Raw genomic sequence first — 13,408 nt, 5'->3', positions numbered from 1 at the left:
GCTCTGGGGTGCGTGAGCTCAGTAGTTGCGGCTCCCTGGCTCTAGAGAGCACGCTCAGCAGTTGCGGCACAAGGGCTTAGTTGCTCCATGGCAAGTGAGATTTCCCAGATCAGGGATGAAAACCATGTCTCCAACATTAGCAGATGGATGCTTCACCACTGAGCCACCAGGGTAGCCCTCCAGAAATTTTAAATGGTTGTTATTTAAAAATAATTTGCACTAGTTTCACTAGAGATTGGGTCCACTGAACTCCTCACAGTGTCATGCCAGGAGAGAAACTCCCCTCCTACATTTTCTATTCCATCTTCTTTAGTTCGTCCTTTTTGTGCACAAAAGTACTCACTCTATTTCTTTCCCTTTCAATAGATATTTATGGCCCATCAGAAAGTGTTTCATTTCCATGAGCAAGAATCATACCCTAACAAACTATTTACTCAATCAAAAAAAAAAAAAAGATTTTCTGATTGGATATGAAGAACTGAGGGCTCTTTTTCTCCTTTTCTTCCCAGTTCAGTTCAGTTCAGTTCAGTCGCTCAGTCGTTTCCGACTCTTTGCGACCCCATGAAACGCAGCACGCCAGGCCTCCCTGTCTATCACCAACTCCCGGAGTTTACTCAAACTCATGTCCATTGAGTCAGTGATGCCATCCAGCCATCTCATCCTCGGTCGTCCCCTTCTCCTCCTGCCCCCAATCCCTCCCAGCATCAGAGTCTTTTCCAATGAGTCAACTCTTCGCATGAGGTGGCCAAAGTACTGGAGTTTCAGCTTTAGCATCATTCTTTCCAAAGAACACCCAGGGCTGATCTCCTTTAGAATGGACTGGTTGGATCTCCTTGCAGTCCAAGGGACTCTCAAGAGTCTTCTCCAACACCACAGTTCAAAAGCATCAATTCTTCGGTGCTCAGCTTTCTTCACAGTCCTACTCTCACATCCATACATGAACACTGGAAAAACCATAGCCTTGACTAGACGGATCTTTGTTGGCAAAGTAATGTCTCTGCTTTTGAATATGCTATGTAGGTTGGTCATAACTTTCCTTCCAAGGAGTAAGCATCTTTTAATTTCATGGCTGCAATCACCATCTGCAGTGATTTTGGAGCCCAAAAAAATAAAGTCTGACACTGTTTCCACTGTTTCCCCATCTATTTCCCATGAAGTGATGGGACCGGATGCCATGATCTTAGTTTTCTTCCCAAGATGCTATTAAAATGATTATAAAGGAACAAGGAAGGACCCATACTGAAAAGGGCTGGAGAAGGTCCGAAGTGAATGGAAAATTCCAACAACTTTTAGATGGAAAGGAGATGTGGGGTTGAATGATGAAGTGGGGTAAAGGAAGCTGCAGACTTGAAAAGGTGAGAAGCTTATATTGTGGATGAGCTGATCCTTTTTTCAGATCCTTAGATAGGATCATGCATTCCAGGTACAAAGTATGATGAAAGAGAACTGAGAAGCAGGGTTAAAAATAGATATTAATTTAAATATTGTGTTCAAAACGGTTGATTTCTTCTACTCCCATTCACAGAATACTCAGCACCCAGGTGTTCCTAGACAAAAACCCCAGCGGTTTTGTCCCAAAATGGGACAAAATGGAAAATTACTTCTCTATCCAAAATGGAAAACTGTCTGGAAAGTACTTGAAAAAGTGAAGGTGTTGTTTCCCCAGAGTAAATTTCTGTATTAAGGTGTTTCTATTTGAGGTGTGCATGTGTGCTAAGTTGATTCAGTCCTGTCCACCTCTCTGCAACTCCTTGGACTGTAGCCCACCAGCCCCTCTGTCCATGGGATTCTCCAGGCAAGAATACTAGAGTGGGTTGCCATTTCCTTCTCTATTTGAGGCAGAGACTGCTAATTGCTCTCCAATATCCACTGTCCTCTTTAGGAGGGAACATACCTGCATGGAAAATACCAAGTGCCATGGAGTGAGATGGTGGAGCAGACAGACCCCTCCTGCACCGATGGTCGGAGTATAAATTGGTACCACTACTTTGGAAAACTATTTGGCAGTATTTACTAAAAATGAACATATACATAGCCTATATTCCAGCAATTCCACTCCTAATTATACAGCCAATAGATGTGTGTATATATGTTTGCTAAAATTCACTAGAATGTTCATAGCAGTACTATTCACAATATCCCCAAACTGGCAACTACCCAAATGCCAGTCAACAATGAAAGAAATATATTAGTTGTAGTATATTTGCACAAAGATTTTGCAATACAAAAATAAATGAATGAGACCTAATCAAACATAAAAGCTTCTGCACAGTAAAGGAAACCATCAACAAAACAAACAGACAACCTACTGACTGGGAGAAAATATTTGCAAACGCTGCAACCAACAAGGGGCTAATTTCTAAAATATACAAAGAGCTCATACAACTCAGCATCACAAAAATTCAAACAATCTAATAAAAAATGGGTATAAGAGTGAAATAGAATATTTCTTCAAAAAAGATATACAGATGACCAAGAAGCATACAGAAAGATATTTAATATCACTAATTATTAGAGAAATGAAAATCAAAACCATAATGAGGTATCATCTTACATTGGTCAGAATGGCCATCATCAAAAAGTCCATAAATAATAAATGCTGGAGAAGCTGTGGAGAAAAGGAAACCTTCCCACAATCTTGGTGGGAATGTAAATTAGCGCAGCCGCTATGGAAAACAGTAGGGAGAATCCTTAAAATAGAGCTACCATGTGATCTAGCAATCCCACTCCTGGGCTTATGTCCAGAAAAGATGAAAACTTTAATTCAAAAAGATATGTGTACCTATTTATAATAGCCAAGACATGGAAGCAATCTAAGTGCAAATGAATGAATAAAGAAAACACGGTATATATAGAATGGAATATTACTTGGCCATAAGAAGAATGAAATATTGCTATACACACTACTATATATAAAATAGACAAACAACAGGACCTACTGTACAGCACAGGGAAATATTTTCAGTATTTTGTAATGACCTATAAGGGAAAAAAATCTGGAAAAGAATATATATATGTATAAACTGAATCACTGTGTTGTGTATCTAAAACTAGCATGACACTGTAAATCAACTACTTCCATACAAAAATCAAATAAAAAATAAATGTCAACTCACTTGGGTGTGGTATATGTAAGAAAGGCTGAAAAAAATCTCTTATTTTGGACCTACTCTTGAAAACTCCCTGCCCTATACAAAAACATTGACCAGTAGCTAGCTATGAAAGGGTAAGTTGCAAAGGGAAAGTTGCCCAGTCATGCCTGAGTCTTTGTGACCCCAAGGAATGTATAGTCTCCAGGACAGAATACTGGAGTGGGTAGCCTTTCCCTTCTACAGGGTATCTTCCCAACCCAGGGAATGAACCCAGGTCTCCCACATTGTAGGCAGATTCTTTACCAGCTGAGCCACAAGGGAAGCCCAAGAATACTGGAGTGGGTAGCTCATCCCTTCTCCAGGAGATCTTCCCAACCCAAGAATCAAACTGGGGTCTCCTGCACTGCAGGCAGTTTCCTTACCAACTGACCTATGAGGGAAGCTCACCAGTAGCTATACCTTTATGATTTCATTTAAAAATGTTCACATATGTCTGTATATTTTTTGATTCTCACTTGATCCAACTATTCAATTAACTATTGCAGCAGAGGAGATAGAAGCAGGGTGATAACTATTGCAGCAGAGGAGATGGAAGCTTAAAAGCAAAAAGTGGATTCAAAACATTTTTGTTCACAATGGAACAGGACGTCCAGGGAAGAGGCAAGTGGACTGGAGAGATGAAGTACCTTAGACGGGTGGGTAGAAATGAACATCCAAAGAAGGAATCTGGGAGGGACTTGTACCTGGGACAGCAGTGGTCCCTAAAGAGGCTTCGGAGAGCCAAGATTAGGAGGGGTGGGAGGTGGAGTGGAAAACTGGATGCAAAGGGAGTGTGTTGACCGGGTTCTTTACTGGTGCTCCGTCCATGGTGCTGGCCCCAAGGAGCTCATTTCAGGGGAAGTCCAAAGGAAGCTTCAGGACTGGACTTGAAGGGGAATTCCAAACTCTCCTCTTGGTTGAGGAGTCTGGACAACAAACTCCTCTGTTTCACCTGTCTGGTATTATCTCATCCTGGAAAAAATGCCAAGATGGTTAACTCACTCTTCATTGAAAACACCCCCATACTTCAAATGGTCCCACCCCCCTTATCTCTCTTGCCTGATGCTATTTATTCACCCAAATTGGGTGGGCATAACAGGCAAACAGTGATGGCACTGTTTAGCTGTCATCATCCGCAAGCTGGTGTGTGTGTTCAACTCCTAGCTGGGAGTGGAATTAGCATCACGAAGTGCTTGCCAAATGCGTAAGGGTGGGTGAGTTTTGCTCTCTTTTGCTCACCTGCCTGAGCTTCTGTGAGAAACCCTGCGGACACAGAGCAGCTGACAAGACAGGGACCTGCATATCTGAGGGCGAGACGAACCAGTGGGTGTTAGGTGGGGACCCTGAAACCAGACACAACAGAGACAGTGGTCTGGGTGTGGTTTCCTCGGGGGCTGGGCCTCAGATTCCCATAAATGGCTTATTTTCCTTCAGGTCCCCCACCTCAGGTCCAAGTCCGGGCAAGATGGGCAAATACAGGATTCGTGTCGCCACTGGAGACTCGCTCTTCGCTGGCTCCGGCAACCTGGTGCAGCTGTGGCTGGTGGGCGAGCACGGGGAGAAGGACCTGGGGAAGATACTGCGGCCGATACGGATCAGGGTTAGTGGAGAAAGTGGTGACTGCGGCGGTCGCGGAGGGGCGCACATGGGGGGCGCTGGGGCCTCTGCAGCGAGGGACCCCTGGGCATCTGTGGAAGGAGATCGGGCACGGGTGGGGTGCCAGGTAGCAAAAGAGAAGGCGAGAGGTCTGGGAGAGAAGCGCTGCACTTCCTTGCCCGGGTGGAGGGGCAGAGAAAAGGAGACGCCTGCCGGCCTGAGTTCCCCTCGGAGTGGCTTGTTCTTCCTCGCCTCCAACCCGGATTCAGGTCTCTTCCGGGGAGCGGTCGGAGGGGAAAGAGAAGCCTGGCTTCTCGGAGGGTTCTCTGACCCGCCCTCTCCGAGAACCCTGCACCCCATGTCTGAAAGCGTCCTGTGCTGCAGGAAGTGCAGCTCGAGGTCGAAGTCTCCCTATATCTGGGGCGCCTCCTGCTGGTAAAGCTGCGCAAGCACAAAAGTTTGGTGGGTTTCGACTGGTTCTGCAAGTGGATCGCGGTCCAGGGTCCCGGCACCCAAGGCGAGGCCTTCTTCCCCTGCTACCGCTGGGTGCAGGGCAACGAGATCATCTGCTTGCCCGAGGGCACCGGTGAGAGCAGTGGGAAAACAGGAGGCGGCACCTGGTGGGCTGGATGTTCTGATATAAGAGGGAAAGAAGAGAGATGGAGGGAAAGGGAGAAGGGAAAGGATGGGGTTGAGCAGCTCAGTTGTGGAAGGGGTCCGAGAACGAAGCTATGTTAATGGAGACCCTGTTCTATTGCGACCCCTTCCCCAGCCCGGACCGTGAGGGATGATCCCCAGAACCAGTTTAAGAAACATCGGGAGCAAGAGCTTGAGGAAAGAAGGAAGGTGTACCGGTGAGCCCCAGGAAGCCTTTGATCCCTAACAGATCCTAAGAAACCCACCACCCTACTTATACCCATTCCATCTTCTTCCTCCAGATGGGGTTTCTGGAAAGAGGGGTTAATCCTGCCTATAGCAGGGAGTACGCAATGGGATCCTCCCAGAAACGAGAGATTTCTTGCAGATAAGGATTTAGACTTCAGCCTCTCTCTGGCAAAAGTGTGAGTGCCAGGCTGTTGCTGTTCCGTTGCTAAGTCACGTCCAACTCTTTGCGACCCCCTGGACTGTATGTAGCACATGAGGAGTCCCTGTCCTTGATTAACTTCCCGAGTTTGCCCAAACTTTTGTCCACTGAGTTGATGATGCCATCCAACCATCTCATCCTCTGTCACCCTCTTCCTCTCCTGCCCCCAGTCCTTCCCAGCATCAGGGTCTTTTCCAATGAGTCAGTTCTTTGCATCAGGTGGCCAAAGTACTGGAGCTTCAGCTTCAGCATCAGTCCTTCCAATGAATATTCAGGGTTGATTTCCTTTAAGACGGACTGGTTTGATCTCCTTGATGTCCAAGGGACCCTTGAGTCTTCCCCAGCACCACAATTCGAGAGCATCAGTTCTTCGGAACTCAGCCTTCTTTATGGTCCAACTCTCGAGTGCCAGGTTAAGGCTGACATCTTCATCCCAGGATGCAAGGTGGGATTCTTTCCTGAACTTCTTGTACTTGCCTTCTCTGCACAGGTTGAAGGACTTGGCCTTAAAGGGGACATTAGATCTCACAAATTCTGTAAGAAGACTGGAAGACTTCAGTAAAGTATTCCCACGAGGAAAAACTCCTCTGGCTGGTCAGTTACCTTAACCTCCCCAGACCTATCCACATATTTCTAACTCAGGGATCTGAAAGGAGAGGGGAGAGGGTCAGGGAGTAATAGGGCTGTGACATCAGGAGCTCGGAGCTCACAGCATCCTCCCACCTGTTGTCCCTAGAGCGGGTCCGCAATTCCTGGAAGGATGATGCCCTATTTGGGTACCAGTTCCTCAACGGGGCAAACCCCATGCTCCTGAGACGCTCCACGAGTCTCCCGTCACGGTTGGTGCTGCCTCCGGAAATGGAAGACTTGAAGACACAGCTGGAGAAAGAACTCCAGGTGCTGTGCTTCATCTGTTCACCCATCACCCAGCCATCATTCCAGTCTCCTTCTCTTTGCCTCATTCTTCTCTTCCCCTTCCCTCATTTCCTCCATCAGCACCTGTTTAATCTACACCCTCCTCCATCTATACTTCAGGGTTTCTCATAACTCTGTTGTGGGAGGCTGTCCTGTGCATTGTAGAATGCTTAGTGGCATCTCTGGCTACAACCCACTAGCTGCCAGCAGCATCCCCCAGTTGTCTTCAGGCATTGCCAAATATCTTCTAGGGGGTAACATCTTGGGTTGAGACCCACTGATCTACACCAACTCCTGTTATCTCCTTCTGCTAACTCTTCTTTCCATCTCCATTTTCATCTCTTCTTTCTTCATTAGCTATTTCTCAGCCTTAGGGAAGAGCCCAAACTTTTGGAGGGAAATAGCAAGAGAGAATAAACAAAGCCCTGGAGACAGCTGGGGCTATGTTTTTGGGGGGAGGGGAATTCAGATCAAAGAAATGTGCCACATTTGGCTAAAGCCTGAAGGAGGGTGATAAGGGAAGAGTTTTGTTGTGGGCTAAGGGGGTACAAGGAAAACCACAAAATTCACATCGGAGAGCTCCAACTCTGATGAAAGATACTGGACATGGAAACTGTGCATTTAGGGCTTTGGTTATGGGAGAAGTTATTGGCATTTAAGTAAAAGATTTGATGGACAGGGAAAGGAATCAGCCTGACCAATGAGAAAAGGGCAGGGCAGGTCCAGAACTAACCTCAACCCCTTTATCTATCCCTGCTCCCCACCCCCTAGACTGGAACTCTGTTTGAAGCTGACTTCTCCCGGCTGGATGGGGTCAAGCCTAATGTCATCATTTTTAAGCAACAGTATGTAGCAGCCCCTCTGGTCATGCTGAAGCTCCAGCCCGATGGAAGAGAGGACCGGGTGTCCTGCCCCCGGTCATTGATCGTCCTTAGGGACTTGGACACCCAGGTCCTTAGCCCTCAACTCTCTCTCCTGCTCTAGCTCCAGCCACCTCGGAATGGATGCCCCCCACCTGTGTTGTTCCTGCCTTCAGATCCCCCCATGGCCTGGCTCCTTGCCAAGACCTGGGTCCGGAGCTCTGATTTCCAGCTGCACCAGCTACAGTCACACCTGCTGAGGGGCCACCTGATAGCTGAGGTTATTTCTGTGGCCACCATGAGGAGCCTGCCCAGCCTGCATCCTATCTACAAGGTATTTCGTGCGTGCGTGCTAAGTCGCTTCAGACGTGTCCAACTCTGTGAGATCCTATGGACTGTAGCCCACCAGGCTCCTCTGTCCAGGGGATTCTCCAGGCAAGAATACTGGAGTGGGTTGCCATTTCCGCCTCCAGGGGATCTTCCAGACCGAGGGATAGAACCCGCGTCTCTTATGCTTCTTGCATTGGCAGGCAGGTTCTTTACCTCTGGTGCCACCTTTCAGCATCTCTTAATTCTGCATCTGACTGCCCTTCAGATTTCACACTCCTAGACTCTGGAGATGTTTACACACGACCTTATGGCATGTTTAGTAGCAATCTCAGTTTACACAGACACACATATACACAGTGCTATGGAAATGCCTAGGATTAAAGAAAGAGTGAGAATAGGTTTTACAAATAAACTAAAATTTGGGCTAAGGATGTTGTCAGTTGGATAGTAAGGGGCAGGAGATTCCAGTCATTCCACGGATGATGACTGATATCAGGTGTGACTGGAGAGTAGGGTGTGAGTGGTCGAAGTGCTGGGTAGGAGGAAAGGGAGGTGGGAGAAGATGAGGGGGAAAGCCCTGTTACTTGGTGGGGAGAAGAATCAAGAGCTCTGCTTGAAATGTCAGGAAAGGGAGTTCCCTGGTGACCTAGTGGTTAGGATTCAAGCTTATACTGCCAAGGCCTGAGTTCATTCCTCGGTTGGGAAACTGAAATCCCACAAGTCATGTGGTGTGGCAAAAAAAAAAAAAGTAAAGAAAAGAAAAAGAAAAAGTCAGGAAGGCAGTCAGATATATGAGCTGGAGTTCTTGGAACGGGTCAGGATTAAAGATATAGATTTCTTTCTTTATTTTTTTTTTTTAGGTAAGAAGTGGATTTATTTTGAGAGAAACACACTCCACAGAGTGTGGGCCATCTTAGAAGGCAAGTGTGGCTGAAGGTATAGATTTTGAAGTTATCAGAAAACAGACATATCTAAAGTCATTATGAAGACTAGATAAAGCTGTCTAGGGTTTGTAGCTACAGCAGAGAATTTGGCCCAGATATAACTCTAGGGTGTCACAACCCTTATCAATTGAAAGGAGGGAATTAAGCAAGAGAAGGAGCAAGAGGAGAGCTATCTACTGAGGAAGGAAGGAAACAAGAAGTGTGATACCCGGGCAGCCAAAAGGAAAAAGTGTTTCAAGAGAGAGGTGTGATTGTGTCACATGCTGTTGAGAAGCAAACACAGTTACAGAGAAGTGACATTTGGATTTGTTGATATGGAAGTCATTGGTTAATCCACTGATTAATCCTATCTCAGGGGAGTGGAGGTGGCAGAAGCCTGATCAGTGTGGGCTGAGCAGAAAAATATCATGTGGGGAAGCAGAGACACTACTAGGTGACTCCTTTAAGACTTGCTATGAGAAGCAGATGTACAGACTGACAGAACGAACTTATGGTTACCGGGGCAGGGGAGGGGGGAAGGAATGGTTAGGGAGTTTGGGATTGACATGTGCACACTGCTATATTAAAGGTGTCCATTGGCAGATGAATGGATAAGGAAGTTGTGGTACACAGACACAATGGAATATTACTCAGCTATAAAAAAAGAACGCATTTGAGTCAGTTCTAATGAGGTGGATGAAACCGGAGTCTATTATACAGAGTGAAGTAAGTCAGAAAGAGAAACACCAATACAGTATATTATTAATGCATATATATGGAATTTAGAAAGACGGTAATGATGACCCTATATGCAAGACAGCAAAAGAGACACAGATGTAAAGAACAGACTTTTGGACTATGTGGGAAAAGGAGAGGACGGCACGATTTGAGAAAATCACATTGAGATATGTATATTACCATATGTAAAACAGATGACCACGCAAGTTTGATGCATGAAGCAGGGCACTCAAAGCTGGTGCTGTGGGACAGCCCAGAGTGATGCGGTGGGGAGGGAGGTGGGAGGGGGTTCAGGATGGGGGGACACACGCACCCTGTAGCTGATTCATGTCGATGTGTGGCAAAAACCACCACAATACTGTAAAGTAATTAGCCTCCAATGAAAATAAATAAATTAATTTAAAACAAAGCAAACAACAAAAAAAGATGGACAATCAACAAAGACCTACTGTATAGCACAGGGAACTCTGTTCATTATTATGTAACAACCTAAATGGGAAAAGAATTTGAAAAAGAATAGATACATGTATATGTACAACTGAATCACTTTGCTGTACACCTGAAACTAACACTTTATTCATCAACTATACTCCAATATAAAACAAAAAGTTTTTTAAAAAAGATGACTTGCTATGAAAGGGGAAGCAAGCAATGCGGATGCTGCTAGAGAGTGGTTTAAGTTTAAGCCAAGGGTTTTTCTTTAGAGTATCAAATACTAAGTGAGAGAGAGAAGAGCAGGAGTGACATCCCTAGGGAAGGCAAAGAGGAGGTGAAGAGTTTGCGTTGGAAACCAGTAGAGATACTCTACTGATAGGAATAAGACACAGGTATAAGACAGAATTTCACATGTAGGAAACTTTCTAGTTTTTTGTGATGTGAGACAAAGGACTCCTAAAATTCTTATATATTACATGAAACTGTGCAAATAAGTGAACTCCTAAAACCTTTGACCTTGGGTGACCCCAAGAAGACAGTTCCTCATCTTCCCTCTCCCAAATCTTAACCTGACACAATACAATCCAACAGGCACTCTCTTCTTTTCATGAAGACCCATCCTCTCCCCTGTTTATTTCCTCTCTCTGGTCCTCTAATCTCCTTTCCACTCATGGGTCCTGGGACCCCTCTTATTTGACTATGTCCCAATTTTTTCTTCCATAATCAGCTCCTGATTCCACACTTTTGCTACACCATGGAGATCAATGTGCTGGCCCGGAGTAATCTTGTCTCTGAATGGGGAATTTTTGATCTGGTATGGAGAGGGATGGGTAAAGAGGGAGGAGGGTACAAGGATGAAGGAATTCACTTTCCCATTCCTCCCTGAAGCTCGGTGTCCTCTACCAAAGGCCAGCCCCGATCTGCCTCACACCTGAGTAGCTTCCTTCATAAAGGGACCTGAGTAGGGCCACTGGGCTTGAATCTCCTGACCCTGACTGCCATCCCCCTCAGCTGACATGTGCTGTGTGCTTAGCCACTCAGTCATGTCCTGCTCTTTTCATCCCCATGGACTGTAGCCCTCCAGGCTCCTCTATCCATGGAATTCTCCAGGCAAGAATGCTGAAGAGGGTTGCCATGCTCTTCTCCAGGGGATCTTCCCAACCCAGGGATCGCACCCAGGTCTCCCACACTGCAGGCAGGTTCTATACGCTCTGAGTCACCAGGGGAGCCCTCAGCTGACATGGCAAACACTAATTTATCTGCTGTGGGTGGCCCTCAGGTGGTGAGCACTGGGAGTGGCGGCCACGTAGACATTCTCCAGAGAGCCACAGCTGGTCTGACCTATCGCTCCTTCTGCCCTCCTGATGACCTGGCAGACTGCGGGCTCCTGGATGTGAAGTCTTCTCTCTATGGCCAAGATGCGCTCAGGCTCTGGGGAGCCATCAGCCGGTGAGAGCCACACCGACAGGGAAGACCCTGTGGGCCCCCTCGTGAGAACAAGGGGGACTGCAGATCCAGAAGGTCCTAGGCTGGCCATCTGAGACCCAGTGTCTTCTTCCCTGGGGAGCAGGTATGTAGAGAAGATGGTCAGTCTTTTCTACAAGAGTGATGGAGCTGTGAAGGATGATCCAGAACTTCAGGCCTGGTGTAGAGAGATCACCGAGACTGGACTGCAGGGGGCCCAGGACCGGGGGTAAGGCCCAGATCCCTCCCCACTGACCCTGTCAACAATCCACACCTTTTCACAATACTGTAAGTCACCCTAGGGGAGTTTGGGGGGAAATGGATATATGTATATGTACCACTGAATCCCTTTGCTGTTCACCTGAAACTCACAAGTTTGTTAACTGGCCATACCTCAGTGCAAAACAAAACAAAACAAAACAAAACTTAAAGCCCCCCCCAAAATTTAAGACACCCTACACTCAGAGCTTCCTCCAGAAATTCTAATTCTAGTCACTCCTGATTCCCCAGCCCCCTTCCTTTCTCACCTTCTCATATAGGATTCCCCATCCTTGTGCAACTTGCTAAGAGCTTCCTCTAGAACCAAATACATTTCCTTTAGTTATTTTCCCTCACCTTTTCCTACCCTTTCTCCCTAATGCAAATGTTCATCCAAGCCCATAAACATGTGAATACACACTATGTGTGTACTAGAGGCACAACCACATACAGGAATTCTTTCCCATATCCCCAGATAGCTTTCACTGCCTGAGATCAACTGTCTCCTGTCCTGGTCTCAAAGCCTCAAATTCTTACCCCACACAGGTTCCCCATCTCCTTAGAGTCCCGAGCTCAGCTCTGCCACTTCATCACCATGTGCATCTTCACGTGCTGGTCAGCATGCTTCCACCCACCAGGGCCAGGTAACCTGTTGTGATCCTCGCCCCCTGGGGCTCCTGGGAGGTAGAAGATAGGGGACCAAATGCCTAGGTCATCAGCCTGGGTTTCTGAGAGGCTCTCCTACCTGCAGCTGGACTGGTACTCCTGGATCCCAAATGGTCCATGCACCATGCGGTAGCCTCCGCCCATCTCCAAGGATGTGACAGAGAAGGATATAGTAGACTCACTGCCCAGTCTGCACCAGGCCCGAGCATAAAATTCATAAAATTCCTTGGCCGATGCCAGCCTGTCATGGTTAGAGATGGATGCTTACACCCTAGGGGAGAAGGAGCAGTGTTCTTGGCCGTGGGGTCCACAGGCTGAGCCTTTTTGTTCTCCCCTGTCAGGTGGCCTTGGGGCAGCACAAAGAAAACTATTTCTCTGACCCTGGGCCTCAAGCTGTGCTGAAGCAATTCCAGGAGGAGTTGGCTGCCCTGGACAAGGAGATTGAGGTCCGGAATGCAGGCCTGGACCTGCCCTATGAGTATCTTCGACCCAGCATGGTAGAGAACAGTGTGACCATCTGATGCCTTGCACACATCATTCCCAAACTCTGCCCTCCCTAAGTACCCTTTGAATACCCCACGCTCCTTGGCCACAGCCTCTGGTGAACAGACTGTCCCCTAAGCTGTGTGGTCAGTGCTCAGGGGTGCTACATCACCCAACTCTAGGGAATACATAATGAATGGTTCCCACTGAATTTTGGAACCCATCCCTACCCACAGCTGCCCTACCTTAATGTCCACTTCTTTGTCCTTTGTCCCCATCTCCTCTTTCTCAAAGAATCTAGTTTGTATATAAATGAAATGAAAAGACATATAAAATAAATGAAAAGATCTAATTGAATAATAAAGTTGGTTATGCATGGTGAAGGAAGGAGGTAGGAAAAAAGATCTTAGTTTGTTTCCTGTTCTCTCATTCAGATTTCAAGGAAGAAAAATAAAGATGCTTTCCTAGAACAAAAATTTCTTTCTGTAATTAATATATCCTTCAAGGGTTTTCTTAAACCTTTTA

General features: G+C 46.6%; 1 protein-coding gene across 1 annotated transcript; it reads left to right on the top strand.

The window, feature by feature from the left end:
- Nucleotides 1-4,596: 4,596 nt before the first annotated feature.
- LOC120866093 (polyunsaturated fatty acid (12S)/(13S)-lipoxygenase, epidermal-type-like) lies at nt 4,597-13,359 on the top strand. Its single transcript, XM_040243579.1, is given in 15 exon segments — nt 4,597-4,731; nt 5,112-5,313; nt 5,500-5,581; nt 5,666-5,788; nt 6,302-6,405; nt 6,548-6,708; nt 7,498-7,631; nt 7,686-7,920; nt 11,292-11,461; nt 11,583-11,705; nt 12,281-12,346; nt 12,348-12,378; nt 12,486-12,606; nt 12,609-12,649; nt 12,742-13,359. Coding segments are annotated over 15 exon segments (1,908 nt in total). The 3' UTR covers nt 12,922-13,359.
- Nucleotides 13,360-13,408: the final 49 nt, after the last annotated feature.

This window comes from Oryx dammah, unplaced genomic scaffold, assembly GCF_014754425.2.
Source record: "Oryx dammah isolate SB20612 unplaced genomic scaffold, SCBI_Odam_1.1 HiC_scaffold_8, whole genome shotgun sequence".
NCBI lineage: Eukaryota > Metazoa > Chordata > Mammalia > Artiodactyla > Bovidae > Oryx > Oryx dammah.
This window is presented reverse-complemented; position numbering and strand designations above follow the sequence as displayed.